The 25,609-nt window shown below is 53.1% G+C and overlaps 1 protein-coding gene and 1 long non-coding RNA gene across 5 annotated transcripts in view; one reads left to right on the plus strand and one right to left on the minus strand.

The window, feature by feature from the left end:
- Positions 1-25,359, plus strand: part of LOC131516185 (uncharacterized) — a 36,123-nt gene extending 10,764 nt beyond the window's left edge. The window contains exons 1-3 of one of the 3 annotated variants that reach the window (XR_009263931.1): positions 8,123-8,393; positions 13,844-14,006; positions 21,538-22,079. This is a non-coding gene — a long non-coding RNA (uncharacterized LOC131516185). Of the gene's footprint in view, positions 1-8,122; positions 8,394-13,843; positions 14,007-21,537; positions 22,080-23,808 lie in introns of those variants that run through there. The other 2 variants (XR_009263929.1, XR_009263930.1) reach the window with 2 other exon arrangements.
- On the minus strand, positions 1,692-17,027 carry PDLIM4 (PDZ and LIM domain 4). Of its 2 annotated transcripts, XM_058736853.1 has the most exons (7): positions 16,840-17,023; positions 11,367-11,518; positions 7,559-7,637; positions 2,972-3,153; positions 2,604-2,767; positions 2,150-2,267; positions 1,692-2,007 (listed from the first exon to the last, which is right to left on the minus strand). In XM_058736853.1, the coding sequence occupies exons 1-7, from the start codon at positions 16,930-16,932 to the stop codon at positions 1,803-1,805; spliced, it is 993 nt and encodes a 330-aa protein (XP_058592836.1). In that variant the 5' UTR covers positions 16,933-17,023; the 3' UTR covers positions 1,692-1,802. The 2 variants fall into 2 exon arrangements, with proteins under 2 accessions (XP_058592836.1, XP_058592843.1); XM_058736860.1 differs by lacking the exon at positions 2,150-2,267 and having other exon boundaries at positions 1,811-2,007; positions 16,840-17,027.
- Positions 25,360-25,609: the final 250 nt, after the last annotated feature.

Genomic DNA, 25,609 nt, shown 5'->3' on the forward strand with positions numbered 1-25,609 from the left:
CACAATGTCTACAAGAAGTAAGCAGAAATAAAAATTTACGAGATTATGTACACCATGCCTGAATAAATGCAGGGTAAACACGGATTACAGTATCTTTCAGGACAGGACTCTACCTTTTACACCAGTTCTTGCCAAATGAGTCTGGAGAGTCAGGGTCACAGTTCAAAACAGTTTGTTTTTCCAAGTCTGGCATCCTGAGTCTAAACCTCGACAATTAGAAATGTACAAGAACAGCCTTGACATGTTTGTAAAAACCAGGAACAAGGAGAGATTGGCATATTACACTCTTCAACAGTAGTAATTAAGTCAACGTGATAGTGGAATAAAGTCAAGTGACAAAGACCCCTGCAAAAGTATGAAAAAGGTCCTATCAACAAGAAGTAAATGAGTCTCGGAAAAATGAGTAAAGGGTTTAGGGCAATTCACAGGAGAAGAAGTCTTGGAGGGAGAAGACCATTCTGTTCCCAGCTGTTCACTCAGCGCCCAACAGCAAACAGAAGTATTTGTCGAATGAATGTGCATCACCGGTAATCAGAGGAATTCAAATTAAAGCAATCACGTATCGCATTTTACTCATCGGGTTGGCAAAAAATGAAAAGAGAGAGAGATACTATCCTGTGATAGCAAGGGCGTGAGTTAACGGGCACTGTCATGTGCTGATAGTAAGAGGGGGAAACGATAAATCTTTTGTGGTTTTTGTGACAGTACAAAATTGAAAATAGCACAAAGGTACATTACTGAGGGCTAGCTAAGTAAACGGGGACTCAGCAAATGAGGCTGCTTCCGGCCGGGAGCAAGCTGTGGAGAGCGCAGATCCGTGTGACCTGGAGTCCAGGGCAGTTTGTTGCCTGTGAATGGCCACAACTCACCAACTCTGATATCATTTATATTTTTTAAAAAGCGCCAGTCTGTACCGGCATAAGCTACCGATCCATTAAAGGCTCCAGGTCGCCCCACCACCCGGTAATCAACCGCCAGGTCTGGAGAAGGGGTTGTGTTTACCCTGGGCTTTGGAGATTGGAGCTGCGTGAAGGGTGGGGTCCTAGGCCCTCCTCCTTTCTCTCTCTCTCCTTCTCCGCCTCCTCGCCCCCCCCTCCCCAGTCCCTCTCCTCTCACAGGCCCTCCCCCAACACTCTCTAGGCGCGCCCCCTGGTGGGGGGAGAGGTGAAGGGGAAAGAAAAAGGGGTCGAGGAAAGAATAGTGGGCAGGGGGAGGGAGAGACACATGAGAACGCCGAGAACGCGGAAGGTCAGGGGGCAGGTACTGCCATCAGCAGTCCCAGGGATTTCTACCCCCCCCCCCCCCCCCCCGACCCTTCAGCAATCCCACCTGCAGCTGCTAGGGGCTGCCCTCTCTCTGCTGGTGGCCAGAGACCCTTCCTCTCTGTGCTTACTTGTCCCATACCTCTGCATACACGATTCCTCTCTATATAGTCCTCAGTTGACACCTTCTCTGACTCCACCCAGATCAGACCCCTTGGTGTGACATCAGTCATAGCACCCCAGATCGCACCTCCCTACTAATATAACTGCCCCTTGTGATTTATGTCTGCCAGCCATCTAGGCTGTGGCCTCCTTGAAGACAGCACAGCACCTGTCTTGCTCACCAATGCACCCAGTGCCTAGGACATAGAGGCAGCACTAGGGAGTCATGGCCTGTGCTAGAGGGAGGCAGGCCAGGGCACGGACATGTTCAAGGCCAAGCTGAGGGAGTTTATTAGAGAGGCAGGGGGCAAACATATTTACACGGGCCGAGTGGGGGCATTAAAAGCAGAAGCAGAGACTGGAAGTTCCGGGAGCAGCTCAGACGAGTTCCACCTTGGCATTGGGGTATACCGCCACCACATCGTAGCCCTCTGGCGGCTTGACGCGAGCCTTGGCGTGGCTCTCACAGTAGAGCCGGTCGTCCAGAAAGAAGTAACCGCGCTGCTTAAGGTTCAGGCCGCAGTCGCTGCACATGAAGCACTCCGGGTGGTAAAGCTTGTCCCGAGCCTTGACGATGGTGCCCCTGATGGGGAGATGGGGGGAGAGGGCTGCTTCCGGCGACTGATTGAAGCATTCATGAGTGCTCCCATCCGGGGCCTCAAGGCCTCGGACGGGGCCAAGGGAGTACCCGGGTCAGGGTGGGGAAAGCAGGGGTGTGTACTCACACGATGCCATGGCCACAGCGTGTGCACTCGGGCAGTCCTTGCAGGCCACTCAGCGGAGTGCCCAGCTTGCTGGCGGTGGGCTTGAGGTTGCGGGGGCCGCCAGGCCCGGGCCGCTCCCCTGAAAGCGGGAGCGCAAGTGGCATGAGCCAGGTGCAGAGGTGAGAAAAGGGAATAACTTCAGTTCTACGCGGTGTGGGTTGGGCCCTGCTTCAGGGACCACCAGCACTGCGACTGGGGACGAGGTTTGGAGGGCATGGGACCAGGGACTGCGACAAGGGTGGAGTGAGAATCAGCACTCACAGTTGCATTGAGGGGTGTGGGAACGCTGGGAGGAGACAAGGCAGGGGCAGATGGCTGGGAGGCAGGGCATGGGGACGCAAAGAGAGGGGGCGGAGCAATTCAAGGCAACTGAGGGAGTGGGAAGGCAGGTGGGGCAAGTTGGCAGGAGTCTTACCGCCCTCCCCAGCCTCTAGCATGCCCTGCAAGTAGCGGAAGGAGCCTGACTGCTTGGGCTCTGCAGTCAAGGGCTCAGCCGGCTCCCGAAGCATCCTGTACACCTCGGAGCCCAGGTCCACTCCGCAGTCTCGGCTCCGTGGGAGGCCTCTGGCTGGGTCAGTGCTGCGTGAAAAAGATGCACCAAGGGACAGGGTTGTGGTACCAACCTTCCCCTCTGCCAGCTCAGGGGTCTGGTGAGGTTTCATGGATCAGAGTGAAACCAGCTGAGACCCAGAGATCAAGTGTCAGGGGTCAAGATGAGATTTGAGGGATCAGGGATTAAGATGGGATCTGGGTGTGGCTTCAAAGGCCATCTCTCTGTACTACCTGTGAAGTGGAGACACATGCAGGGTGCTCATTTGAGTCATTAAGGTAGCCTCACTGTTGCTGCCATTGTGATGCAATGGGAGGTGAGATGGCTGCCCATAAGGAGGTCCCAGGCCTGGCCTGCCATCTTCTAGCCCAATCCCAGTGGCTGAGGGCCGCCTGCTGGTCGCCGGACTGCCATCCTACAAGAGAGAGGGGCCTAAGCATTGAAAAACCCTCTGGGGTAGGGTCTCTGGCCATTACGTACACATCCCACCCTTACCCTGTTATGCCAGGCCTTCCTAGATGTTGGCTGGTTACCCTGGCTCTGGCATCTCTGGGCTGTGGTGCCTGGACAGGGAAGGACTGAAACTTGGGACTGGTTCAACCCCAGCAGAAGTGAGAAATGACCATGGAAAGGCAGACACAAAAATCTGAGTGCCTTTAGATTCAACCTTGGCACATGAACTGTGTGGTGGTTCTCACCACCAGTGCCCGTAAGGGATAGTGTTGGAGCAGGACCATTCCAAGAAGCCTTTTAAGGCCAGTGTGACTGGAGCGAAGTGTGTGGCTTCCTTGCAGAGATGGTTCTGGTGCCAAGCCTTCTTACCTGCCAGAACTGTGCTGGGTACTGTATGGGCCCATAGTCGTGAACATGAAAAACAAACTCCTGTCCTGCAGCCAGGAAGAGTCATCAATCATTGTGTGCCCAAAGCACACAGTGGGAGTGGGAGCAGACTGAGGCTCAAGGGTGTCATTGTGAGGTCAGCCCCCTTTAGGTCTGTACCTTTGCTTCCATTTCATGTTTCCTAGCACAATATGGGTGGATTTCTATAGGCAGAGTAGATGAGGGGCAGCGGCTGGGTCAGGGCTTAAGGATCCCCACCCCATCACCCCATGGCCAGCCTGGTGCCCTTGGCTGAAACATTTCAGGGAATGCCTTGAAAATGCCTCCTCAGCTCATGAGAAAAGGGCAGTATCTCCATAGGTGTGGATCTGAATGGGGACTGGGGATCTTTGTCCCTGCAGAGTCCAGGGCCATCTGCCCCTAGCTTGCAGGCACATATAGGTATGCACACTCTCACAAGGACTTTTACAGGCAAACACATGCACGAAGACAACACACAAGTGCCAGCCAGTCCACCAACATACACCTAATCACACATACACAGTCTCACATTCTCAGGGCCAGGGCTGGTCACCCTGGAGATGACTATAGTAGCCTCCATGGCTGGGATGAGATTGGTGGCCAGAGCAGTCTGACTTTAGGATAAGGAACAAGAGTCCAGGCTATGAAGGTGGGTCTCAGCCTCAGCCTGGGAGATGACATGTAAATTTCTCCTCTGCTCTCCAGTGGGGATGGAGAGACTAGATGTTTGTTCTAGGGGGAAAGAGCCCATGCCAGGCAGACTCCAGCACTGGGGCACAGTGGAGGCTGCAGAGCTTTATCTGGACTGCCCCTGCTTTTTCTGCAGCCTCTGACCTGGGCGGGAGCCTGGGGAATGGGTGGACCAGTCACTGAGTGGGCGTGGTAACCCCATTTCCCCCACCCCAACAGTCAAAGGGGAGGGTCTCTCTGCCTAGGTGGGCCCCCATCAATGAGGCAAACAGCAGTAGGAAAGCCCTTGTCCCCACTGGGCCGAACAAAAGCCCCTGAGAAACCTGAGCACTTTTGCACATGTGTCTGAAGGGCAGACAGGCAGGCAAGGCTGGCCTGGCCTATAATGGGGACCAGATGGGCCATGGGCTGTGGGGGCAGGGCTGAGCCTGGTATGGAGGAGGCTTCAACAGGAAGGGGAGTCAGAAGGTCTTGGAGGAAGGAGGCCCTCACTCACCCAGCAGGGTGTGGGAGTCCATGCAGGATCATCAGAGCCACTGCCCCTCCCATGGCCTCCCATGCAGCCGCCTCTCTAGGTATGAACTCAGTGGTTAGGATACACTGAGTGGTGACCTCAGTCTTTGTTTGAGTCCCAGCTCTATCATCTCTCTGAATCTATTTCTTCATCTGTGAAATGGGGAATGTAATGGTATCTATATCATAAATTCCTTGGGATAAAATGAGACAGTTGCATACAAAGCACTTCACATACTGCCTGGCACACAGCAAATGCTTGTTGAACAAAGGGCTATCGTGGGCATTCCTGAGCTCCTCTTCCTATTCCTGGTTTCCCCCCTCTCTGCGCTGGTGCACTTGGTACCATGTGCTCCTTCTCTCTGAGTATCCGTCAGCTGTTGATTTGGTTCTTGAAGCCTCAGCGGGATAATCAGCAGATTGGGAGTAACTGCCTGCTTTCTCATCAGCTCCCACATGAGTGTGGTCAGAATCTGGGACACTCAGCTTGGATGGAAGTGGGTACTGAATCCAGATGAGCAGGTAGAACTTCCTAGAGGCCAAACTCCAGCTCTCTGCTGGTCTGGGAAGAACAGGCTGGTGTGATAGGGCTGCCTGCTCTGGCTGGCTTGCCTTAACCCATCACCAGGTTCTCAGCTTAAATGGCATCCTCTCTGGGAAAGCTTCCGTTATCATAATCCTTTCTCAGCCCTGGGCTGGACCACATGCCTCCTGTGTTCCCATGTAAGGTATGAAGGAAGAACAGTCTCTCTCCTATAACCCTGCATGACCTACATGACCTATTTGCACTCGGGGGTGCGTGCCAGGGTACCTTGTGCTGGTCTCAGGGCCAATTGTGGTTTTCTCCTCCTCTGATGGCTCTAGCTGGGACCACCCGCTCCCCACTGCAGGCGGAGGATGGGAGCACTTTGGGGACAATGAGCCCTGTGTCTGTGTTCCTGAGGACATAGCCCTGTGGGGGCTGGATGGGGGTGTTTCTGTTGCCACCCACGGAGCTCATGACTTTTAAGTACAAGGGGCGGGCAGCAGCTGAGGGGCAGCCCCGTTGCTTGTAGAAAATTCCTTTGACTCCAGCCTGAGCCACTGGCAGCCTAGTCCTCAAGGAGGTCAGAAAGGGAAAGTGTGGGGGCAGGGCAGCTGCTCTTTGGCCCCCAAGCCCACCTGCCCTGAGCCTCTCCTGAAGGACTGAACAGAGCTGAGCTTCAAATTCCAAAATTCAGACCCTCTTGTTCTATCCATCCTGCACTCACATGTGAGAGCTGGGCCTCACATATGTGCCAGGGGCCTACACTGTGCTGCTGCCTTCCCCCGGTCCATGTCAAGTCTGGTCAATTTGTCAACCCCTGCCTTCCCCTGGCACCTCCCCTGAGGTCCAAGGGACTACCAGGGCAAGCTTCGGACACACAAGTGTGGCCATGAATCTCTGCAGGAACAGCTGAGGTCCTGGAGAAAGGAAACCGAGAGAGTCTCTGTGGTTCTGCTTTATCACCTCATCCCTTGCCTCTGCACTCCCACCTAGGAGCTTTCTTTTTTCTGAACCTATGATGCACAATCTCACTTCTGGGCCTTTGTGCTTCCTCATACACCTCCTTTCTCCATGCCCCTTTGCCGGACTTATTCTTCCTAGTCTTTCAGGTCTTGGCTTGGATACCCCCTCCTCCAGGAAGCCCTCTCTGAACCCTTGGGTGACTAATGTGCCTACTTTGGACTCCTTTGGCCCTGGCTTCTGCCATCCGAGAATTGATAAATGCCTCTCCATTTTCAGAATGGGCACTCCCTGGAATGTAGTAAGCATCTGGCCTCAGAGATTCCAGCAAAAGCAAGGTAGGGAACAAATATCAGAGCAAGATGAGGACTGGGATACATGGTGAGGGAGAGGCCATAGCGGATCCTTCCTTCTATATAGTGAAGCCTCTGTGGCGAGAAAGTAGAATAAGCAGGCCCAGGAGGCCGTAGCCCCAGATGCTGAGTCCCACAGCTCTGGCACCATCAAAGACTAGTCCTGTTCCACCTGGTCCAAACTCTGTGGCCCAGAGATGTTGAGCTGGCTCTGGATACCTCAGCCCTGTCCACTTGGCTACCCCTCAAGCCCATGGCAAAACAAGCCCTAGAGCAGCTTCTCCTTGCCCCCCTCCTCCACTTGAGGACAGTATCATAGCTAAGAGTCCTATCATACGCAGAGAGGTGACTGAGCAGACTGAGGTCTGCTAGGTGCAATCACAGGCCGGCCAGGGGAAAACTGTAGTCTTAGATAGGGCAAGGAAGTGCCTTATATTCTAAAGTCAGTCTTCAGGCCTGAGTTTGGCTCTAGCCAGGCATCCAAGGCTAAGATGGGACAGAAGAGAACCTAAATAGTCTGAAGTCACTCCACGGCTCAATGTTTCCCTCCACCCCGGCCCCAAGCCTGGTGACTTCCTCTTGGTCTGGCATCACTAGGCACCAGAGTGAAGCCCAGCTGGGTGAGTAGTAGGCTTGAGCCAAGGCCTGGCCCCGTTCCTGCCCATTAGAGGTCCCTTTGTCTCAGAATCTAGGACTGCCTAGAGTATAGACAGAGCCCCCAGCAGATGCCCATCACCTGGGGAGCACAGGATGGGGTACAGACATGGCCTAGAGAAGTCTGCTGCTTCAGTCTCTGGCCTGGGCATATGAAAGCCATGGTGAAGACATCTAGTGCAGTTTAACCCATAGACCAGGCCTGGCCCCTCTGCCCTGGGCTCGCTCTGAACCAGGCCAGGCCAGGTGGTGTCCGTACATACCTGGGCCTCAGGGTCAATGTGGATCCTCTGTGCCTGAGCCTTGTCTTCTGGGGTACTGGGCCAGCTCCTGCCTTCAGGCCTGTGGCAGAAATTAGAATGGTCAGATATGTTTGCTTAGTGTGCCTAATATGACTGGGACCAGGTCCACGAGGGGCTGTGCTCTGGACCCAGAGCCCCCCAGGACCAGGCCTGGCATCGGGCACGGCAAAGGACACCACTGCAGCACTTGCCCCTGCACCAGAATGGTGGCCATTACGGCAGGAGATAGAGCTCCAGGTCAGCCACCCACCTAGGGTGGGGCTGTGTGTTCTTTCCCCACCAGCTGCTCCATGCCTTTCTGGTCTCATTCCCAGGGAGGATGCAACAGAAGCCCTGCAGCTTCCCCACTTTTTTCACCCTCTCTGTGGCCTCAGCATAAAGAGGGCGAGCTCATAGCAGGGCGAGCCAGGCCTCACACATTGATCAGCTAGGAGCCCATTTACTTATCCTCTTCCATCCAGACCCTCTGGCCTGGCCTGGAGGTCAGGCATCCATGGGCTCTGGGGGAGGTGAAATAAAGGCTTTGAGGGGTGCGCCTCCCCTCCTGCTGCAGGCAGAGTCATCACCAGTGTCTGCCCAGCCCAGATGGGAAACAGGCCATTAGGAAATTCCTGCTTCACCATAGAAACCAAAAGCCAAACACCACTCAGGAGGGAGAAAAACATCATAAACCTGCCATAAGCAGGGCAGGCGGGGCAGGCAAGGCTGAGAAGCTATGGGCCTTGGGCCCAGTCCTGCCACTCAGTAGCCCTGTGAGGAGGCAGCTCAGGAGGGTGCCTGGACCCCAGACTGACAGGTGGGTGTGAAATGAGGCAGGTTACACCAATAATGTCCCCTCTCACCTCAAAAGGCATCTGGGTGCCTTCCAAGGTGTCACCACTGGGCCAGCAACTCAACTCTCTCTCTCTGTCCCCCACCCAGTGAAGGATTTTAACTGTCTACACCTGTAGACCACACTTACTCTATATTTCCTCACCTTTGCCCATTCCTTAATCCCCTGCAGACTAGCCTTTCTCCCCCACAGCCTTTTGCAGCCCTGTGGAACCAAAGCTCTGCTGCCCCGGGGCAACACCATCCCCACTGGCATCTGGCCCCAGCCCTCTCAGCCTGGCTCCCAAGTGACTGCCCTAACCACAGCTCTACCTATGGCCTCCACCCACTCAGAGCTCTTCTGGGATGAATCTAGGACATTTCATGTGGCTATATGGCCTATACTTCCCTGAGGTTCTGCCCAGAAGAGATTTTCAAGCCTGAGGTCCGAAGGTCAGAGTGCACAAAGTACCCAGAGCCAAGAATGTGGCCCAAGGCATCATATCAGAATGAAGAGCTTATTCAATCTCCATTCCCAGGCCTTCATGTCCAGCTGGACAGGTGGCACCATCTACCATCTCTAAGCAAATGATAGCCCAAGTGTGGGCCATGCAAATGCATCTTGTAACATACATAATGGGCAACACAGACCCCACCAGAAGCCCAGGGTTGGAACTGATGCCAGGAAGGTCTGGGCCTACAGAACATGTCCAGGAAGTGTGAGTTAGCTTGGATTGTTGGGATAACTGGTTCTGAGTTCTAGACAAAATAAGCATAGCAGGAAAACTGAGCCTTTCTTTCACTTTGCATCCTGTGGAGAAGTCTGTGGAGGATTAGAGCCCTCTGTACACAAGAGGATAGGTGGTCTGGGCAGAGCTCTGGGGGGTAGGGGCACAGAATAGCTCCTTCCAGCTAGCTGACTTGGTGGATCCTCCACAGAACCCACATTGAGGGGGTCTTTGGGGCATAGGTCCTGGCATAGCAAACAGGCTACAGAGCAGGTTCAGAAGCTTACAGTTGAGATGGTGCCCAGGAAAAGAAATTCTGACCCAAAGGGTCGTGGTGGCCTTTGTGATCGCCCAGACTCTGCATGTGTGAGAAGTGGAGATGGGAGCTGGAGGACAGGACCCCAGATTTTCACCCTGAGCAGACCCGGTGTGTCATAAGCATTCAATCCCCAAATCACAAGACGGTCCCATTTTGGAGTTAAGGAAGCGGAGAGCTTTAAGATTAAGTGAGTTAAGATTAAATCACTTGCTGGAGGACCACACAGTTCTCAAGTGCAGAGCTGGGGTTTGAACCCAGATCTGTGATAGTAGAGAATGTGCTCTCACCTGCTCCATGGCCAGGCAGCATTTGGAGGCAAGGTAGAACAGATCAGGGGGCCCCTGGCTCCACACATGCTTGGCTTGGAACAAATGAGCAGGGATGAAAGGAAGGAAGGAAGGAAGAAAGGGGGACCTCCACCCTGCCCCCACCCTGCTGCCCTCCCCTGACATCATTCCCTCTGGGAACCTCCTGACTCAGGCCCCCTATAAGCCTCTGCTGCCTCCCTCACCCCACTACTACCAGGGCTTCCCTTGTTTAGCCATGTAAAATCAAGGCCGGAGGTGAGTCAGGGCCCAGGAAACCAGCCAAGTGGGGCGACCACAGAGGCTACTCGTGGGCAGAGCAGTGCTGATGTTTTCCCCAGCCAGACTGTACCTCAGTCTGGGAGAGGGTGATGAATGTGGTCCTTCTTTAGGGAGAAAGAAACCCAGGTTCACAAAGGTCATCTGGTGTACTTAAGACCCCAAAGAGTCTGGATGAGAACCAGCTCTGCTGAACTTTCAGGCCAGGGGCTCCTTACTTTGGACCAGGTGGAGCATACAAGGCCTTGGACTTGCAATCAGCTCCAAGAGCACAGTCAGGGGTCCTGACCCCAACCTGGACCCAGACACAAATGGATACTATCTCAGAAGCCTTCCTAACATGTTTAATGGCTCTCAGCCCTACCAGCGCTAAGGCATAGTTAGCCGTGTTGTGGTTTGGGGAGGTTTTGCCGACACACATCCACAGGGGGTCATGGAAAGTCCCTGTTAGCAGTGAACGTGGCAGAGCTGAACAGTTATGTCTGACTTCTCTGAATCCAAGCAAGACAGAGGGCAGGGAGATCCCACTCAGCCAGGACCTGGCCAACTGCCTTTAGAGCTGAACAAAGACCTAGGGCCTGAGTAAGGCTGTGAACACCCCAGGTGGACTTTGCATCCTAGACCATTTATAGGGTACAGATGGGGCTTGGTGATCCCCAATCCTCCCTTCATGTAGGCTGGATGGCATTACATAGTCTACAATACCGGATTTAACTGGGGCAGAGGCACGGGCCATAGTGGGGACAGCCGAGGGTAGCCACAGGGTGGTAGGAGTGGTTAGCAGCCACTCCTAGGAGTGAGAGACCTGAGGACAAACTTTGCTTCCTCACTCCCTTGCTGTGTGACTTTAGACACCCTCTAACCTTTCTGAGATTCAGCTATCTCATCTGTAATACAAAGACTATACTAGATTTTACCTTATCAAGCAGGTTTGAAGGTTAAATGAGGTGTTGGACAAGAAACCACTTTGAAATGGTCATCAAGCAGATCACTCGGGTGGAGAGAAGACTGAAATCATCCCCATCCCCAGAAGCCACCCAAGATCTTATTTCATACTTGATTTGGGCTGCCTATCTCCTTCCCATAAGTCCCTCCATACACTTCCATCCCTGAGCTAATAGGGAGCTTCTTCCCTTCTTAAGCCACTCCCGTCTCCAAACAGTGCCTGGCAGGCCCCCAGGAAAGCACTACTTCCGAGGACCAGGGTGCCATGGAGCTGAGGCAGAGAGACTGTGTGAGGTTCAGCTCTCCTGTGACACTGGCCATTTTTAACTTACCCTCCCCTTAAATCCCCCCCATCATCCTGGCCCAGCCTGCCCTGAGCATACCTGCTCACGGAGAGCGTGAGATGGTCATGGCAGCCCTTGATGCGGTTCTGCGCCTCCAGGTGTGTCATGAGCTCTGTGCTCTCACCATTGATGGCCTGGATCAGGTCTCCAGGGCACAGGGCGGCCAATGCAGCCTTGCTTCCAGCATGGACCTGTAGGTGGACAAGCCAGATCACTGGGAATTGGTCATTGTGTGGCCTTGCTGCAGTCTCTGCTCTAGAACCCTTCCAACCTCAGAACCTGGGCTATGTGGCCCTCCTGCCAACATGACCTGTGGGTAGGCAAGTCAAGACACTGGTTAAGTTCCCATGTGGTCTGGCTGCAGCCTCTGCTCTAAACACTCCCAATTCTAGCACCTGAAGGACTGGTGGGGTGTGAGTGCATAAAAGAGGGGCATATAAGTGAAGGCATATAGGACTAGGACAGTAGGATGTCACTCTTGTAGCCTGCATATGTGCCCAAGGACATACAAAGGACACACAGGGACACATGTGCTCCCAGATACATACAAAGCATGGACGTGTCACAAATACCCTACGTAGACAGTGCCCTACCCAGAGAGACTGCACAGAAGCCCCTTGACCTGATACTTCCTAGTGACCTTGTCTCCCTACTTGTTTCCTCTCATCCCTACCTCCCACATTCACTTCTACCTACCCATACTCTGTCCAGGCCAGTTGAATATCCAGGCTACTTACAGCTCCAGATAGTTCTTACCTCCATGCTTCTGCAAATGCTGTTCTCTCCACCTGGAACACTCTTTCCTTTGACCTCAAACCATAATTATCAGCTTACACCTTCTCACCTTCAGGTCTTAGCAGAGAGGCCATTTCCTCTGGGAGCTGGTTCTCTGGACTCTCACAGTACTCTGTGCACCCCCTTTACCATTTTGCTCCCCTAAGTGCCTCATTCTGGGTCTGTGTCACCACCTTTCTAGTCAAGTTCAAGGCCATCTACTTCCAGCTGCCAGTCTGCACTCCTGAGTCACAATTTCACCTCTGCTTCCTCTGCAGGATAGACACTCAGGCCACTCCAGTGCCACTATTGACTCCAGTCAAATGGTGTCCATATATGGAAACTCTTACAATACTGGTCCCCTCATGAGAGCCATATGAGGTTGGGGAAAGGCTCACAGGGAGGCCTGAGTAAGGAGTCCAGGGGAATTCAGGCAACAGGGAACCCTTTGCCCTATCCCTGGTTCCACCACAGCCTTTGGAAATAGACTTTAGCCACCCTCATTTTTTTAAATTTATTTAAAAATTTTTAATGAATCTCTATGCCCAACATGGGGCTTGAACTGACAACCCCAAGATTAAGAGTCACATGCTCACTGGAGCACCTGTGTGGCTAGGTCGGTTGAGTGTCTGACTTTGGCTCAGGTCATGATCTCACAGGTTGTGAGTTTGAGCCCCACATCAGGCTCGCTGCTGTCAGTGCAGAGCCCACTTAGGATCCTCTGTACCCTCCTTCTCTCTTCTCTTCCCTCGCTCATGTTCTCTCTCTCTCTCTCTCAAAAAGAAATAAACGTTAAAAAAAAAAGAGTCACATGCTCACCAAGTGAGGGACCCTGTAGGCACCCTCATTCTTACTCAGCCTCTCCAGTGGTGCCCAGTTCTCGAGAGCTGCCAGTGACCCTGTTCTTATTGCTGGGGTTGGGCACTCCTGGAAGCCAAGCTAGGCTCAGCTTATCCAGCTTTCAGCAGTGAGTGGACAAAGCTGAGGTGCTAGCAGCTTCTTGGCTGGAGTCCTGATGCGGGGAGTGCCTAAGCTGACCTGCCCTGAAATATTTTTGCCCCAAGGAATATTTTTCTAGAGTATGACACCCTCAGCCAATAGACCACCATGAATGCTCATTCACAGGGCCTGGCACCTATACAAGCCTGTTCTCCTGGGGAAGCACCCACTAGGCATCATTCTACCCTCTACTCAAGGTCCTGCTCCAGGCCCCTATCCTTTATGGATACATGCTCTATGACATGGCCTGGGCTTTACCCATAACTAGTTCATGGCAAACTTTCAACCACCTGGTGAGACAGAGGCTGTCCTCATCCCTACAGATGAAGTAAGGGAGGCTTGGGGGAAGGGACACCTTGCCCCAGTCCCCAATGCTGGAGAGAAGTATTCTTCTTCAGGGGGGGGGCTAGCTGCAGGATGACTCAGCCAGCACAAGGGGTGCATTCAGGCCCCTGTGGGTGGAGGAAGTTCTTGAAAGCAGGGGTGGCTGGGTCTCAGCCAACTCCATTAGCTCGGGGAGTTCTGGTCAGAGAGGGCATGAGGCCAGGAAACCATGACTCTCCCAACTGCCTTTATATGCATTGTCTCATTAATCCTCAAGGAAAGCCCATTTCTTAGATGAGGAAACTGAGGTCCAGAGAAGTGCAGGACACTCAATTGATAAATGGCAGAGTTAGGGCTTCATTCTAAGCCAACTGGTTCCAAGTCTTATCTACTAACCACTGTGTGATTTTCTCTTTCAGGGGAGAGACAGTGTCACAGGTAGAAAGATTGGCATGTATAACGGCTCGTCTGGGAGAGAGAGTAAAAGTAGGCTCCTGGGGTTGGAGCATCATTAGTGAGGAGACAATGGAAGAGAAGTCAGAGAAGAAGCAGGGACCAGAACTGCTGGCCTTGTAGGCCCAGGTGAGAAACTGGCATTTCTCCTGGGTGGTCTGGAACTATGGAGGGTTCTAAGCAGGGAAGTCATAGGACACAGATTAATTCAGGCCTATCCCTCTGACTGCTGAGTGCAGGATAAATAGATGTGGGGGTGTCTGGGTGGCTTAGTCAGTTAAATGCCCGAGTTTGGCTCAGGTCATGATCTCATGGTTCATGAGTTTAAGCTCTGCATCAGGCTCTCTGCTGTCAGCACAGAGTTTGCTTTGGATCCTCTGTTCCCCTCTCTCTCTGTACCTCTCTCTCTCTCTCTTTCAAAACAAACAAACAGTTTAAAAAAATAGAAGGAAGGGAGAGGGGAACAGTGACGTCAGCTGGGAGACTGGGGCATGAACCAACCCCCTCACCTGTAGTAGCTACATTTCCAGCCCCTGCTCTACTCTGCCCAGCCTAGATGCTGTGATGGGCTGGGAGTCACAGAGTCCAGTGCCATACTGTCCCGTCCAGTCACAGCAAGTTCCAGACAGGTCTGGACTCCTGGCCCTACTCTGCTCCTCTGGATACACTCACTACCTTAGCTCCTCTGAGCCTTAGTGTCCCCATCTATAATGTGAGGCCGGAGGGAGTCCTTACTTATAAGGGCTCTTGTGAGGGCTACCTGAAAGAATCAAGGCAGAAAGTCCCCACAATAGGTTGGGCACATGGTGGTGCTCACTCCAGGCTCTGGTTGCTGGGGAGCTGGTACCAACACCCATTAGGGTGGGGCCTGGAATGCTATGGATGCCCAGCCAAGACCAGCAACCACTATAGTTCACAGAAGAAGAAGCCTTGGGCAGTGTTCCTGGGGGCTCCTTGAAGCTTTGTGAGCTGAGGTTGCAAGGCCCCAGCTCTGCCAGGCACCCAGCCTCCACCCTGTCTGAGTGTGGCTGTCCCCACAGGGAGGTAGGTGGGAGGAGGCCCTGGAAGCATGGAAGGAGTTGGATCTTCAGCCCCCTTCGTAAGGACACTCCCACACATCATCAGTATCTATAGACCTGCCCTTGAGGTACCTGTTGGGCAAGCTGTGGCCTGTGTTTCCTCAGCCCTGGAGATCTCCCTAGATCCCACTCAAACCCAGGCTCAGGCATCCTGGCTCCTTAGGTCTGAGCTGCTGCCACATGACTTTGGGGGACAAGGGGGGTTCTTCCTGGCAAACCCTCTCCCAGCCTGGCTACTTGCCTGCCTGCCAGGGACCTACATCCCTGTCAGCTCCAAACAAGGCCGCTGCTGCTGCTGCCACTGTGACGTGTGGAGGCCTTTCCTCCGCGGGCAGGCAGCCGCGTGGGCAACAGATGTCTCTGCTCCCTGCCGCCTGTGGCCGTCAGCCGCCGCCACTGAGCCTGTCAGCGGCCTCACGCCTAGGGTGCCTGGCCTGCTGGCTGGCCTAGCACCCCCACCAGCCCGCTTTGGCGGACACACAGCAAGACACACACGGAGACAGACACAGAGGCGCGCGCACACACACACACACACACACACACAGCAGTGTGCCTCAGGGAAGTAGGAGATGAAAGGCTCCAGGATGTGTTAAAGGCCCACCTCACTCAGCCCCAGGAACCTGGTGGCCGTGGGGTAAGGGCAGATGTGGGAAGCCTCCCAGGACAGCTGGGCCTGCCTATCACCCTGGCCCCCAGAAAAGGGATTCCACAATTCTATGCTCCACCGGGTGCCCACCCCCTCCTAGGAAGTGGAAAGAAGTCTCTGAAAGCCCAGCCAGCTTAGTCCAGCCTCCGCGGAGAGAGGTGGCAGTAAGGTGGGGGAAAGTGGTTCTCAGTTTTCCTGACACAGGCCCCCAAAGATCAGAGCAGCCTGTGTGTGGATAAGGGATGGCCCTCAAATGGGCCCAGGGCCCCTCTGCTCTTCCCTCCAGACTGAGAGCCTTCAATGGCAGGATCTCTGTTTTGTCCTCTTTTGTCCCCTAGTCTGGGACCCCAAAGGGCAGAGTCTGACTCCCCTTTTTTAGCCCTTCAAACTAAGGGACCCCAAGGCTGGGCCAGGATCCTGTCTCACCCGGATTGGGTACCCCTTCTGACAGGGCCTGAATCCCTTCCTCTGCTCCTCTTCCCTCCTCAAATTAGCCACCGCCCAGGATTGTGCCCCCTCCGCTTTCTCCTCTGTCCTAAGCCTGGGGTAATGCATAGCCCTGGAACCTTGAGGAACTGGGCTGAGGCTATTCTGGCCTCTGACCTTGTGTTGTCTTGTGGGCAGGGGTCTCACATCCTCACAGTAAGTCTCCCCTTTCCCTTCCCCTGGAAGCCCTGAATTCCTCCTGGTCACTTCCCCATAGGACAACTGAGGTCATAGAAGAGAGTCTGACCAAAACTAGAGTGAGGAAGTGGATGGCTCTTTCTCTTTTCATATCCAGAGAGGACTCCAGACCTCCCTGGGGTCACCCAGCTCTGCTGGCAGGGACCTTTGTTAGGAGAAGGGGGCTCTCAGTCATTTCGCTCCCAGTCCTGACTGGGTTCAGGCTAAGCAGCGTTTCTGGGGCTCTGTCGATGGGTCCAGACCCCTGGCCCACGACTGCGGTCCTTCCCTGGCCTGCAGTCACTCCCCCAAAATGAGACCAGCAGGGAGGCTGGTGTGTGAACAAGGGGGTGGGGATCCTTCAAGGGACAGGGCAGGCAGGCCCAGCGGGAGAGAGGGGGGCGGTTGGGGCCCCACACTGCCATGCCTGGAAGCCTCTAGAGCCTGTGTGTCGCCCTGGCCATTCCTTGGCCTTCGAACTTCAGGGACGTCGGGGATCTGGGTCTCGAGTGGACCGCGAGGGCTGGGTCTCAGATGGAAGACCTTCCCGCCGCCCCGTGGCCATCAAACTCACCCGCGAGATGGTGAGGGGTGCGCTGAAGTCCCGGCCGCCTACTAGGCGGAAGCCCCAGGGTGAAGGGCCGCGCAGGGTCACGGAGTGGGGCATCGCGGGCCGGAGCCGCAGCCAGAGCCGGAGCCGGACACTGAGGAGCCGCCGCCGCCACCGCCGCCGCAGCCGCCGCCTGGACGCCGCGCCCCGCCCCCGGCCCGCCCGCCCCCGTACTCCCCTCCACCCGGCCCCCGCCCCGGCTCCCCGCGCGCCCGGATTGGCCCCGCGGCCGGCCCGCCCCGCCCACTTCGGGGGGCTCTGAGGACCCGCCCCTCAGTCCTGGCGCCTATAGCCCAGCACCCCCGCGGGGTTCGCGGAGACCCCGGGACTGGGGCAGCCCCGACGTCAGGAATCCTGCCCTGGCCTCGCTCTGAAGTCCGCGGACCCAGCGCGGCCGCGGAAGGTCAGGCACAGGCCCTTTGAAGTCCCTTCTACCGGGCAGCGCCCCAGGCTGAGGAGGGATGGCGGTGGGGGCCGGCCCAAATGGGGGATGGGGCCCTGACTTGCTCAGAAAACTCAAGGTCCTGGCAGGCAAGGCTGCCTCCCTGTTCCTCCGTGCCAGGAGGGCTCTGAACAGCAAGCATTGATGGGCAGCCTTCGGCCTTCGGCCTGGCCAGGGACACAGACCCAGGATGACAGCAGGCGCTGCCTGTGAGTGAGAACAGGAAGGTACCCAGCCTCGTTCTGAGAGGCTAGGAAGTCTGTCTGGAAGAAGTGGGCGGCCCTGACTTGACTCTAGAAGCAAGGTGGCCTCTTGTCCTTCTAGGCATCTTTGCCTGCCCAGGACACTCCTTCTCCAGCTCCCCTCTTCTTCCAGGCCGTCTCCCTGGCTGCACAGCCTCTTCCCCTCCTTTGCAAGGATTTTTGTTTCCCCAGGCTTCCTAGAAAAGGAGCAGCTTAGGGTGGTGGGATAGTAGCTGCACCAATGCAGGGGAGTGATGTATTTCAGGGGCATGGAATTGTGGGTGGCCCTTCCCTTGAGGCCCCCAGTGCTGGTACTTTCTTCACTCTGTATCACTGTCCTCCAGGGATGTCCGTGAATGGCCTTTGCAGGTATCATGGCTTGGCCAGAGTACACCTACTACCCTCTGGCTCCCCTGGACACTTTGTGTTTGGCTACATCAAGGCAACACTGTTTCCTTCTCCAGGTTCTACTTTAGCCATTCTTGACAACGGCTGTGTGCCCTCAAGTTTTGGTAAGGACTCCACCCTTGGAGGAGGCTAACAGGCTATGGGGTGAGGTGTGTCCATGGGATCTCTTAAAACCCCCAAGAAGGAGGGCCATTCAAGAGGCACAAACTCAGGGTAGTCCAAGGAATGGGGGGATGCCTTTAGGGTGGAACATGGATGCCTCTCTGGGAGGTGGGGTGCTGTTGTCTGTTCAGCTGGCAGAGAAATGTCAGTGGCTCATCCTGAAATCACTTCATTGCCTTCCAGTTTACTTCCTTTTTAGGGAAGCATATTTCTCCCTTCTAGAAGTAGTCCTCTTGAATATGACTTTCCTAGCCCTTTAACATTTGGTCAGTATAATTCATCTCTGAGGGTGTCTATCACAGAGTTGAAGATGCGTGGCGGGTGGGGAGTGGCTCTTCTAGAATCTGTACATAAATTTGCCCATTTCATTGTGCAGTTTCTGGGTGAGTTCCAGAGTCCATGCCAGTTATTCCCCATAGTGGGTCTTTGATGACATCTGAGTCCCATTTCTGACAGTGCCCTCCACAGGACACAGCCTGGGCAGACTGTGCTCCTAGAGACTGGGGACAGGCCTTTTTTTTTTTTTTTAATGTATATTTATTTATTTTGAGAGAGAGAGCAAGCCCGATAGAGAGGGGAGAGAGAGAGACTGCCAAGCAGCCTCCACACTGACAGTGCAGAGCCTAACACAGAGCTTGAACTCACGCACTGTGAGATCATGACGTGTGCTGCAGCTGGGTCAGACATTTAACTGACTGAGACACCCAGGCACCCCTAGGGGCAGACCTTCTTAAGAGCCACACTGTGGTTTCACTCCTGAGGTACGCTGTGTCCTGAGTAGTAGGTCAGACAAGCTGCTTCCAACCCGTCCCTGATACTTCCTCCAGGAAGCCCTCAGAATTTCATTTCACTCTTAATGGTGTTGTTCCTGGGGGGTGCTGTGTTACTGAATCCCTATCATGTAGGGCACCATGTCAAGTGGCAATTATAGGGTCTGGGAGTCCTCTCCAAGGTGGAGATGGGTGGCAGCTGGATCATACCTCACCTCTGCCCTAGTGGACTTCACTTGTTCATTACACACCACCATAGGCATCTGTGTTGTTGGATATAACCAGACTGTTCATTTCATGCATTCTCTATGTATTCAACAAATATGTACTGAGTGCTTTTCATATGCCATGGCCAGTGCCTGCCCAGAGCTGGGATCAAGGCATCCATGGGGGCAGGGGCTGTGTCTATCTTATTTATTTATGTTTCTCCAGCACCCAGCAGAGCATCTGGCACACAGAGTGTGTTCAAAAACATTTGCTATTAAATAGCATTATCATTGTTATAGGAACTATAATCTCAGCTCACCCCTTGGCCACTACCCAGAGAGAAGGAGGGAGGGCATGAGGGGCCAAGAAGCAGGAAGACTTCTGCCTCTGCTGCCCTGGAGTCCACACTCAGTGACGCTGTCCTTCAGGGGCTCCAAGTGGCTCAGGCATTATGCCCAGGTCCTCTGTGAACAGTCGGGTCTGTCCAAGGTCAGGAGAAACCACAATGCTTTTTCCTCAATGGGCTGGCAAGCTCCAGCAGGAGAAGAAGCCTCTGGAAGATGCCCTTGGGGCTGAGGCGAGGGGAAGGGGGAGGGAAGTTCTAGGACAAGAACAACCTCAGACTGAGGGTGAGGCCAACCTAGGGAGTGCCCAGTGTAGGAAGCGGACCTGGGTGGGGGTAGAGTGAAGGTAGTGGAGCATCCCATGAGGATACCTTCCTGTGAGGTTGCTAGAGGTTGGTCAGAAAGCTCAGACCCTGACCCGCCCCATCCTGGTCCAGTGGCCATAGGTCTCTGAATGGAGTCTTGCCCATTCAGACTCAGCTCCTCAGGCCAATGCATCTCTTCCTGAAGGCCCAGCTCCCTCTCCCCAGTCAATAGTCTGGATTCCAAGGGGATTTAAATCCCTGAATGGGCATCCCCTCTTTACCAGACACCCAGTCCACAGTACTGACCACTGCAGGGCCCCAGAGGACAACCAAGGAAGAACCTGAGAAGCCCCCATTTTAGGGTGGCCTGTTTGACCTGGCTCCAGGCCCCATAGCTTCTGGTCACCCAGAGGTCTGCTCTCCAAGAGACCTGCTAGTCAAGACCAGGACTCTGAGAGTCTGTAGGATGGAGAGAACAGCAACATGTGGCAAGGCTGGATGAGGAGGGGCTGTGCAGGCCTTCTGTAGGGCTAGGACTTGAGCCTACAGTAATAGGGAGCCTGGACAGGCCTGAGGCAGGGTTTGAAGGGCTCTGAAAGGAGCAGAGGCAGTCAGGAGCATGGACAGCAGGCACTATACAAAAGGAAATGTGGGGTTGTGTAGCCTGTGAGGTGAGCTGAGGTCCTGAGGTTGACAGGACTCAGTCAAGGAGGCAACAAAGCTGGCCTTTGAGCTGTGTTTGGTGCCACAGAACATGTAGGGGAGGGCGTGTCTGTGACCAAGGGAGTTTCCCAGCTCTGGTTTTGTGCTATTTGATCCCCCAACAAACACTTACGGAGTACCTGCTGTGTGTGTAGCCTAGACTTGATTAACTGGACTTGGAAGTGGGGTGGCGACTCCCTGCCCTGCTGGGTCTCCTCTGGGGGCTGAGAGCTAGTGTCTCCAGAGGGAGTCAGTCTCTGAGAGTCCAAACAGGGACAGAGCTGACTCTAACAATTGAAGCTGATTTCCTGGGTCTGAGCCAAATTCCATGACAGACACAAAAGCAGAACCAATTCCTGTTAGGAAACTGAGCCTTGGGGAGGGTGAGTGACCACCTCAAGGTGACACAGCTCCTAAGCAGTTCATCTGGAGCTTAAGACCCTGCCCTCGTGGCTTTATGCCATGCCTTTTGCAGCAGGGACTGGATGTATCTGAGTCCTACTGACAACCTCCAACAGCACCCCTGTCAGACCTGCTTTGTGTCTATTTTCACAGAGAAAACCTGTCTGCTCTGGGTCCCAACAAAGGGGCTGCCAGGCAGCAGGGCAGGGGCAGGTTTACCCAGCTGGGCCCAGGGAGGCCCTGGCCCTGAGGCTTGGGAGTGGAGGGTGTTGGGAGGAGTGGCATCACACACAAGGGGGAGGCAGCAGACAGTGGGAGAGCCAGAGGGCAGCTCAGCCAGCCCAGGCAGGGAAGTGACAAAACAGGCTGTTGGCGGTGGCAGTGAGATTGAGTGGGATTGAGTGTTGTGCAGCTGGGGCCTCAAGAAGGCAGCTTATAAAGGCACCTTGGGTTTGCTCTGCCACAAGGTTACCTCCATTCTTACCTTCTATCCTACTTGTCATTCAGGCTCGAGTTGTGCAGGCAGCCTGCCCTAAATTACCCAGCCTCCCCTGGCACCAGATGGCTCAATTCTACCTGTATCCTCCATAGAAAAGCCCGACCCAGGGGTTCTTAGGTTTCCAGCTTCCCCTGACAGTTGAGGACTTCTATCAGCCAACCATGCTGATCTCTGTGCAGAGAAGGAGCCTCCTTTTATAAATCAGCTCCTCCAGGCCGAGCAGCAGAAGAATCGTGGAGCACGGACTATGTGCTCATTCTGTGCCTTGGAGACTCGTGGCTTTGGCCTGACCATCACCATGCTCTGGCACAAGCAGGGATGCAGGACCCTCCCCTTCTCAGATCAGGGAGGGAGACATGGCTGTCAGGTGTGAGTAAGGCTCCACCAAAGGCGAAGGGATAACAAAGAGGAAACAAGCATGGGGTGTGTGAAATCTAGATACTGGGGCTCCTTATACACACACCACCACTCATCTGTCAGTTTGGGACTCACTGCCTAGGCCTGGATTGGAGCCCCGCCCCAGTTCACATATTCACAGACTCATTCAGAAGTGGCCTCCCAGGGCACTTAGATCTCTGGGCTGAGGACCCTGCTCCTCTTCCTGACCTCTAGTGCTGATATCCAGGACCTCTTAAAGAGCTAGAGAGATCCAGGCCACTTCCATATCTCTAGGCTTCCAGAAACACAAAAATGAAAGTAAAGTAAAAATAGTGTTCTAAGAGTTATGGCCTATGTTGTTTATTTTTTAATGTTTATTTGTTTATTGTGTGTGTGTGTTGAGAGAGAGAGAGAGGGAGATAGAGAATCCCAAGCAGGCCCTAGTTCAGGTCATCATTTCAGGGCTCGTGGGATTGAGACCCAGACTGGGCTCTGAGCTGAAATCAAGCATCCAATGCTTAACGGACTGAGCCACCCAGGTGCCCCTGCCTGGCCTATGCTGTTTATGCTTTGCTCACTTATTCAACAAAATTTTTTATTTAGTTCTACTTAATAAAATATTCAAATGGTTTTAGGAGCCTTTTATGTGTCAGGTACTGTTTTAGCCCTGAGTACTGCACAATTAAGTGTTTGTAACACACACACAAAATGTACAGCATCATTTGTAGATAACTTCAAAGATTCAAATTCTAGGCTTCCTGGCCCACTTCCTCGGGCTAGACCTCCACAGTCCCCATCCCTCATGAATTTTATTTTTCATTATTTTTAAATTTTTAAAAAAGTTTTTGTTTATTTATTTTGAGGAAAACAGAGAGAGCACAAGTGGAGGGAGGGGCAGAGAAAGAGGGAGAATCCTAAGCAGGCTCCATGCAGTCAGTGCAGAGCTCGATGTGGGTCTCCATCTCACGAACCATGAGATCATGACCTGGGCCGAAATCAAGAGTAGAATGCTTAACCAACTGAGCCACTCAGGTCCCCCTTTATTTTCTAAGTAATCTCTACACCCAACAAGGGGCTGGAACTCATGACCCTGAGACCAAGAATTGCATGCTCTACTGAGCCAGCCAGACGCCCCCCATGATTTTCTTGTTGGTGTAGGTTTGACTCTGTCCCCTGTTCTGAGGGGTCCTGGGGACCACAATGAGATTAGTGAAGGCAGCAAAGTCTTCACTGGGAGTCCAGCCAGCCTAGGCCTGTCTCCAGCCTGTCCTTCCAGCCCCGTCCTATGACTTATGGCTGCCTTAAAGCACCAGGTCCTTTAGTCACTGATTGGTCTCAGTGAAGTGTCCTGCCAGAGGTACACAGCACTGCCCACTGGTGCCTGTGGTTCCTCTCGTGGCTGAATCACCCGGCTGGCAGGAATGTTCTAACTGACCTCACCTCCGGGCCTGGCCATAGGACACCCCAGCTGTGGCCACCTGGTGTGAGCCTGGCTGCCTGTGTTGCTGGGAGAGTGGGGACAGAGCTCTGCCACCAGAGTGTAGCAGCTGCCAGCTGGCCCAGGAGTCTGGGAATCCAGGTGCAAGGGGCCATGGGGATTAGAGCAGGAAGAGCTAGATCCAAGCCTGCAAGGGTGAAGCTGGGCTGAGGCTACTCCAGGCCCATGGGCAGTCTCATGTCCTGGGTGGCTATTTTCTTGGCTTTCAAGAATCTTCAAAATCCTTTTCCACTTACTTTCCCTTCCAAGGCTAGGTCCATAGCTGTGCAGACCCAGGCTTGGCAGCACGCAGTGGAAGGAAGAACCCTAGAGGCAGGGGCTGCACTCACACCCCACATCTCTCATACCCGCTCACAATGGCAAAAGCATACATGTGACTTGAACCCCCACTGAGAGGACGCCTGATCAGATTGTTTGCTGCCTGTGAGACCACCGAATTTGTGGGAAGGCAGTCTTGCCTAAGCAATGGGGAGGGGACATGCCTCTCCCACATGAGAAGCCAGGGTCACTTCAAAAGAACGTCTAATGACAACTTCTATGGGCTGAGAATTAAACAAGAACTGTCTCACTTCAGAGAAGAGGAAGAGAAAATGGCAGGTCTGGACTAGGAATGCACCAAGTGTTAGAATGGGCACTGTCCAGAACTCTGGGACCAGCAGACCCTGAGAAGTAGCTGTGTCCAGGGTTAGCTGACCACAAAGGGCTGTGACAATTGGCATTCAAGCATGAAGCACTGTTGGCCCAAAGAAGGAGCACAAACAGTCTCCCTCAGAGAACCGTGATGTTCCAGAGCCAGGCAGAGATGGAGAGCGTCCATAATCTTGTGAAGATCTATTTATTATGCTACCACCAAGATAGAATCCCTGCAAGAAAATGACAGGTCCATCAAATTTGTGAATATAACAAATTGGCTTCCATAGTATGTTAAAATAGTTACCAACTTGGAGATTTTCCCAGACTACAAGGTTAGTTTAATATTACAAAATCCATTGATTAATAATTTAAAAGGAAAGAAAAACCCTCAAAAGGCATTTGATTAAATTTACCAATCATTCACAGTAAACAGCTGGAAAATCATGAAGAGAAGGAAATGTTCTTAGCATTTTATTTTTTAATTTTTTAAAGTGTTTATTTATTTTTGAGAGAGTGAGAGAAAGAGAGAGAACATAAGCAGGGAAGGGGCAGAGAGAAAGGGAGACACTGAATCCAGAGCAGGCTCCAGGCTCTGAGCTGTCAGCATGGAGCCTGACGCGGGGCTCCAACTCACGATCCGTGAGATCATGCCCGGAGCCAAAGCCGGACGCTTAACTGACTGAGCCACCCAGGCACCCCAGCATTTTAAAGAATGTATATTGGAAAGCAAAAGCCAATACTGGACTCAACGCTATAAAATTTCCATTAATGTCAAGATCCAAACAATGCCCTTTCACTACCCTGTATTGTATTTGCACAGTATTTCTCTGGATGTCCTAAAGGTGACAAAAAGGTGAGAAAAAGAAATAATGGTTAAGTAAAAGAAATAATTAATAGAGTCAAAATGATCATTACCAGCAGATGATATTGTGATTGTGCCTCCATAAAAACCAGGAGAAAATTGGTTGAAAACTATTATAATTAGTAGGGGGATCAAGTCAGGTGGAGCAGAATATGATAAGTTTGTATATGTATATAGATTTTAATAGTTTTTAAAAGTGTCAAGTTGCAACTTAGAAAATATGATGAAAATAATTTACCATTCACACTCACAGTGACTCATGAGAAATATCTAGAAACTCACTTGGGCACATGAAAGGCATATAATCTTCACTCTAGGATAGATATAAAAGAAAAATAAATAGACACATACGTCTGAGGCGCCTGGGTGGCTCAGTTGGTTAAGAGGCTGACTCTTTAATTTTTTTTTTTTAACGTTTATTTATTTTTGAGACAGGGAGAGACAGCATGAATGGGGGAGGGTTAGAGAGAGGGAGACCCAGAATCTGAAGCAGGCTCCAGGCTCTGAGCTGTCAGTACAGAGCCTGATGCACGGCTCAAACTCACGGAGTGCGAGATCATGACTTGAGCCAAAGTCAGACGCTTAACTGACTGAGCCACCCAGGCACCCCTTAAGAGGCTGACTCTTGTTTTAAGCTCAGGTCATGATCTCACAGTTCAGTTCGTGGGTTCCAGCCCTGTATCAGGTTCTGTGCTGACAGGGCAGAACCTGTTTGGGATTTTCTCTCTCCTTTGTTCTCTGCCCCTCCAGTTGTGCTCTTTCTCTCTCTCTCTTTCTCAAAATAAATAAATAAACTTAAAACAAATAGACACATATGTTACATGCCTGGAAAACTCAACATTTTAATTTTATTAATTTAAAGCGCAATTCCAATCAAACT

The sequence above is a fragment of the Neofelis nebulosa genome, chromosome 1 (assembly GCF_028018385.1).
Source record: "Neofelis nebulosa isolate mNeoNeb1 chromosome 1, mNeoNeb1.pri, whole genome shotgun sequence".
In the NCBI taxonomy this organism is placed as follows: domain Eukaryota; kingdom Metazoa; phylum Chordata; class Mammalia; order Carnivora; family Felidae; genus Neofelis; species Neofelis nebulosa.